The 6,515-nt window shown below is 37.8% G+C and overlaps 1 protein-coding gene across 1 annotated transcript in view; it reads right to left on the bottom strand.

The window, feature by feature from the left end:
- Positions 1–2,909: 2,909 nt before the first annotated feature.
- Positions 2,910–6,515, bottom strand: part of LOC127877773 (tyrosine-protein phosphatase non-receptor type 9-like) — a 28,170-nt gene continuing 24,564 nt past the window's right edge. Inside the window, exon 12 of the mRNA XM_052424001.1 lies at positions 2,910–3,658. Coding sequence (XP_052279961.1) covers positions 3,435–3,658 — 224 coding nt within the window. The 3' untranslated portion in view covers positions 2,910–3,434. The remainder of the gene's footprint in view (positions 3,659–6,515) is intronic.

Genomic DNA, 6,515 nt, shown 5'->3' with positions numbered 1-6,515 from the left:
CTATACAGTTATCCACAGAGTATCCAGATATGGCATACCAATAGCAAATACGATTTCCGTCATCGAGTGACATCCCTACTCTAAATAAATCTTTTATTATAAGCAACTACTGTAATTGAATTTTGTTCAATGTAAAATGTTGAAAAAATTATCAAAAGAAAATAACAGGCAATATAAATTAATTTCAAAACTAGAGCTTTGTCACAGACGTGACTAATACCCTCACATTCCGCATTGACACAGAATATTTTGCATGTTGTCTTCACAAAAAAACAGCAGACACCATGCTCAATGTTTAAAACGCACATAGTGACCCCATGACCTAGTTTTTGACTCGGCATCCCCCATGTTCGAACTTGACCTACACATCATCTAGAAACAACTTCTGACCAAGTGTGGTGAAGATCGGATAAACACTACTTGAAGTAGAGAGCGGACACCATGCTCAATGTTCAAAACGCACTAAGTGACCCAGTGACCTAGTTTTTGACATGCCATGACCCATGTTTGAACTTGGCCTAGACACCATCTAGATACAACTTCTGACCAAGTTTGGTGAAGCTCAGATGATAACTACTTGAATTAGAGAGCGGAAACCATGCTCAATGTTTAAAACGCACTAAGTGACCATGTGACCTAGTTTTTGACTGGCATGACCCATACTCGAACTTGACCTAGATATCATCTAGATACAACATCTGACCAAGTTTGGTGAAGATCGGATGAAAACAACTTGAAATAAAGAGCGGACACTACATACGGACCGACAGACCGACCAACCGACAGACAGACAAGCTCACTTCTATATTCCCCCCTAAACTTCGCTTGTGGGGGTATAATAACAATGGAACAAAAATGCTATTATAATAATATTTAAAATAATAATAATAATTTTATACAGTTGATGGAAAAAAGTGTTTCCTCAAAAAGAGAAACATGAGGGCCTGAAAGGCCCAAAGTCGCTCACCTGAGATATCAATGGAACAAATGTTCTTACCAAGTATCATGAAGAATGAACAACAAATGGCACCATGGCGGCCATAATTTTTTAACAGACCTGAACCATTTTTTAACTCTTCCAAGATATGTCCAAATTTCATGAAGACTGGTAAAAAATGTGTTTTCTAGACTGTTCACATGTTGTCACTATATACATATAAAGAAAACTGCCCCACTCCCTGGCAGCATGTTTTTTCACTGATCAGGACCATTTTCAAACTCGTCCGAGACATCCACATAACTAATGTTTTGACAAAATTTTATGATGATAAGGCAAAACATATGACTTCTAGAGTGTTCACAAGCTTTTTTACTATATAAATATAAGGAAAAAGACCCCCCCCTGGCTGCCATGTTTTTTACCGATCTAAACCATTATCGAACTCAACTGCCCTATCCAGGTGTGGTAGTGCGGACTCCTTCGCTTACGCAAATGAACCGGTCACAGGACGGTAACAGTTTTGTAACTTTGTGAGCACTTATGTAATGCTGAACTCTTATTTCCAGTCAGGATGACTATACTGACTGGTTGTAATTCAATTAACTAAAGGCGTTCAGTCAGAGACGCCTAAATACACTCAAAGAATTTATTTATAAGTGAAAACCAAAGCAGCTTTAACAAAAATAACTAATTTTTGTTCCAAGAACTCGGAAAATGAAGAACAATGACAGAAAATTAAGAACAGGTACAAGCCAAGTCTAAAGAATCTAAGTATCGTTACAAAAATGAACAACATACAGTAAATACCTTAATGAATGTAAAAAGAAATTCAAAATCTGTCAAAAAAACTGATGTAGTTTACAAAATAGGTCTAATTTAATCTAAAGAACAAAATTTATGGAGATTAGGAAACTTCAGTGAATCAAATAAAAAAATAAGAAAAATTTACTACAGTTATTGAAATAGAATAGAGTCTTTCTAATTTAGAAAATACCAAATAAAAATAATCTAAATAATAAGAATGATTTAGAAAATAATGCCAAAATGTCTTTATGCTGGTGTTTAAAATAATTTAGAGTTTAATTATTTCAAAACTCCAACCTTTTTCAGGAGCTGTTAACTTTTCAAGAAAGCATCAAGAGGTGTTTAAATCAGCCAAAACAGCTTATTTTATACAGTTCAGAAGAGATCAATGGCAGAGTGGTCAATTTTCCCTCAGAACAGTGCATTTATCAATGATTAATATATTCCCAAATTCCAGAGCAAAACTAAAAATGGATTTCTGAACCAGGTTAAAAAAGGGAGATAAATACTGCATAAACACTGCAAAATCATGTACATGTTGTCTTTCTTTCAGTTATCTCTTAGTTGAAAGGCTTATCATAAATGTAAATGACTAAAACAGTTATGTTAACTATGAAAATTCTGTGTTATGAAAAATTACATAATACAGTTAATGTCACATAATATTGACATAATAAAACCAAACTTTACTGCACAGGAAACAAATGTTCTGACCAAATTTCATGAAGATTGAGCAAACTAGAAAGTTAAAAAGATTTTACTATAGCCATACATGTACATGTATATAGCCATATAAGGAAAAATGCCCCGCCCCTTGGCAGCCATGTTTTTCAACCAACCGACATCATTTTTGAACTCGTCAAAGATATCATTGGGATGAATCTTCTGACCAAGTTTTATGAGGATCGGACAATAAATGTGGCCTCTAGAGTGTTAGCAAGATTTTGCTATAGCCATATATAGCCATATAAGGAAAAATGCCCCGCCCCTTGGCAGCCATGTTTTTCAAGCAAACGTAACCATTTTCGAACTCATCCAAGATATCATTGAGACCAATCTTCTGACCAAATTTCATGAAGATTGGACAATAAATGTGGCCTCTATAGAGTGAACAAGGCAAATGATGACTTCGCACAACGGACAACGCACGATGGACGTTGGACAAAAGGCGATCACAAAAGCTCACCATGAGCACCTTGTGCTCAGGTGAGCTAAAAATATGTACAATTTACACACATGTTAATGTTCAGACAGACACAATACAGATCAACAGGAAAACATGGCCCTAAATCAATTTTAACAATAAACAACAAAGAAAAAACTGATTGCACATAATATTACTCATAAGGTGTTAAAAATGTGTTTGTTTCCACTAGCACAACAGACCCTTATTTGATAACAATGTCTCAACCTTTTTGTATTCCAGGATAAGTTTTCAATCTTTTTAGCTACATTTGATCATATTAGCAAATTTAACGTTTACAAATAAAATACTTTTGGGCAGAGAGAAACTTTTTGCATTGAACGTCCTTATTTAAATTGGTAATAACAACTGGATGGTACTTTTTTCAAATGAAACACAAATTATGGACCACCTGTCTTTCTCATATTTTAGGAGTGTTAATGAAAAACAAACAACTTTTTATCCGCCTAGCATTTTTCTGCGTCACAGAGTCCTTGACAGATCTGGTTAAAACCCTTCACTGTCGCTGTCTTCCAATACAGGACACTCTTCACTAAGGAGTCCATGTTTTTTGGCGTACTCTATCACAGCAAGGTGACAGAACACATACTGGTCTGGCATTTGGATGCTGAAGGCGCGCTGTGATCGGATCCGGCGTACCGTCTCACGAATATTCACCGTGTGGATGTGGTCCAAGCGACTTAGACTGATGTCAGTGTTGATGAAGGTACCTGGTGTGGAAATAGACTGATGTCAGTGTTGATGAAGGTACCTGGTGTGGAAATAGACTGATGACAGTGTTGATGAAGGTACCTGGTGTGGAAATAGACTAATGTCAGTGTTGATAAAGGTACCTGGTGTGGAAATAGACTGATGCTAGTATTGATGAAGGTAACTGGTGTGGAAATAGACTGATGTCAGTGTTGATGAAGGTACCTGGTGCAGAAAAGACTATTGTCAGTGTTGTTGAAGGTACCTGGTGTGAAAATAGACTGATGTCAGTATTGATGAAAGTACCTGGTGTGGAAATATACTGATGTCAGTGTTGATGAAGGTACCTGGTGTGGAAATAGACTGATGTCAGTGTTTATGAAGGTACCTGGTGCGGAAATAGACTGATATCAGTGTTTATGAAGGTACCTGGTGTGGAAATAAACTGATGTCAGTGTTGATGAAGGTACCTGGTGTGGTAATAAACTGATGTCAGTGTTTATGAAGGTACCTGGTGTGAAAATAGACTGATGTCAGTATTGATGAAAGTACCTGGTGTGGAAATATACAGATGTCAGTGTTGATGAAGGTACCTGGTGTGGAAATAGACTGATGTCAGTGTTTATGAAGGTACCTGGTGCGGAAATAGACTGATACATGTATCAGTGTTTATGAAGGTACCTGGTGTGGTAATAAACTGATGTCAGTGTTGATGAAGGTACCTGGTGCGGAAATAGACTGATATCAGTGTTTATGAAGGTACCTGGTGTGGAAATAAACTGATGTCAGTGTTGATGAAGGTACCTGGTGTGGAAATAAGACTGATGTCAGTGTTGATGAAGGTACCTGGTGCGGAAATAGACTGATGTCAGTGTTTATGAAGGTACCTGGTGGGGAAATAGACTGATGTCAGTGTTGCAGAAGGTACTTGGTGTGGAAATAGACTGATGTCAGTAATGATGAAGGTACCTGGTGTGGAAATAGACTGATATCAGTGTTGATGAAGGTACCTGGTGTGGAAAAAGACTGATGTCAGTGTTGATGAAAGTACCTGGTGTGGAAATAGACTGATGTCAGTGTTGATGAAGGTACCTGGTGTGGAAATAACTGATGTTAGTGTTGATGAAGGTACCTGATGTGGAAATAGACTGATGTCGGTGTTGATGAAGGTACCTGGTGTGGAAATAGACTGATGTCAGTGTTGATGAAGGTACCTGGTGCAGAAAAGACTATTGTCAGTGTTGTTGAAGGTACCTGGTGTGAAAATAGACTGATGTCAGTATTGATGAAAGTACCTGGTGTGGAAATATACTGATGTCAGTGTTGATGAAGGTACCTGGTGTGGAAATAGACTGATGTCAGTGTTTATGAAGGTACCTGGTGCGGAAATAGACTGATATCAGTGTTTATGAAGGTACCTGGTGTGGAAATAAACTGATGTCAGTGTTGATGAAGGTACCTGGTGTGGTAATAAACTGATGTCAGTATTTATGAAGGTACCTGGTGTGAAAATAGACTGATGTCAGTATTGATGAAAGTACCTGGTGTGGAAATATACAGATGTCAGTGTTGATGAAGGTACCTGGTGTGGAAATAGACTGATGTCAGTGTTTATGAAGGTACCTGGTGCGGAAATAGACTGATATCAGTGCTGATGAAGGTACCTGGTGTGGTAATAGACTGAAGTCAGTGTTGATGAAGGTACCTGGTGTGGTAATAAACTGATGTCAGTGTTGATGAAGGTACCTGGTGTGGTAATAGACTGATGTCAGTGTTGATGAAGGTACCTGGTGTGGTAATAGACTGATGTCAGTGTTGATGAAGGTACCTGGTGTGGTAATAGACTGATATCAGTGCTGATGAAGGTACCTGGTATGGTAATAGACTGATATCAGTGCTGATGAAGGTACCTGGTATGGTAATAGACTGATATCAGTGCTGATGAAGGTACCTGGTGTGGTAATAGACTGATATCAGTGCTGATGAAGGTACCTGTAGTGGTAATAAACTGATGTCAGTGTTGATGAAGGTACCTAGTGTGGTAATAGACTGATGACAGTGTTGATGAAGGTACCTGGTGTGGTAATAGACTGAAGTCAGTGTTGATGAAGGTACCTGGTGTGGTAATACAATGATGTCAGTGTTGATGAAGGTACCTGGTGTGGTAATAGACTGATGTCAGTGTTGATGAAGGTACCTGGTGTGGTAATAGACTGATGTCAGTGTTGATGAAGGTACCTGGTGTGGTAATAGACTGATGTCAGTGTTGATGAAGGTACCTGGTGTGCTAATAGACTGATATCAGTGCTGATGAAGGTACCTGGTGTGGTAATAAACTGATGTCAGTGTTGATGAAGGTACCTGCTGTGGTAATAGACTGATATCAGTGTTGATGAAGGTACCTGGTGTGGTAATAGACTGATGTCAGTGTCGATGAAGGTACCTGGTGTGGTAATAGACTGAAGTCAGTGTTTATGAAGGTACCAGGCAAGAAAAGTTACAGATTATAATTGATCAATACAAAAATTCAACAATAGGCATTTAGCGGAATGGCGAGGGGCCTTCTTGCATTTTTATGACTCAACCTTTTAAAATGTGTCCATTTTTTTAGCACCTCTTCCATTTCTCATAATTTAAGACACAACATGTTTTTATTGGCTATTGATGATTTTATATAGTAACATACCGTATTTGTTGGAATTAGCATCCATGTACTTTTTAATAAGGAACAAACCTCATGGAATATATGCTGAATGGATGCTTGAAAATAAGTTCTTGATTGGAAACAGCACAATTAAGTCAATGTTTACCAAACAACGTTTTTTTCCTTAAAAAAAGATAACCCTTGTTTTTTTCAGGCCACCTTTCATTTTTGTA

The sequence above is a fragment of the Dreissena polymorpha genome, chromosome 4 (genome assembly GCF_020536995.1).
Source record: "Dreissena polymorpha isolate Duluth1 chromosome 4, UMN_Dpol_1.0, whole genome shotgun sequence".
NCBI lineage: Eukaryota > Metazoa > Mollusca > Bivalvia > Myida > Dreissenidae > Dreissena > Dreissena polymorpha.
The sequence above is the reverse complement of the archived record's forward strand: the minus strand, read 5'-3'. Positions and strand labels throughout refer to the sequence as shown.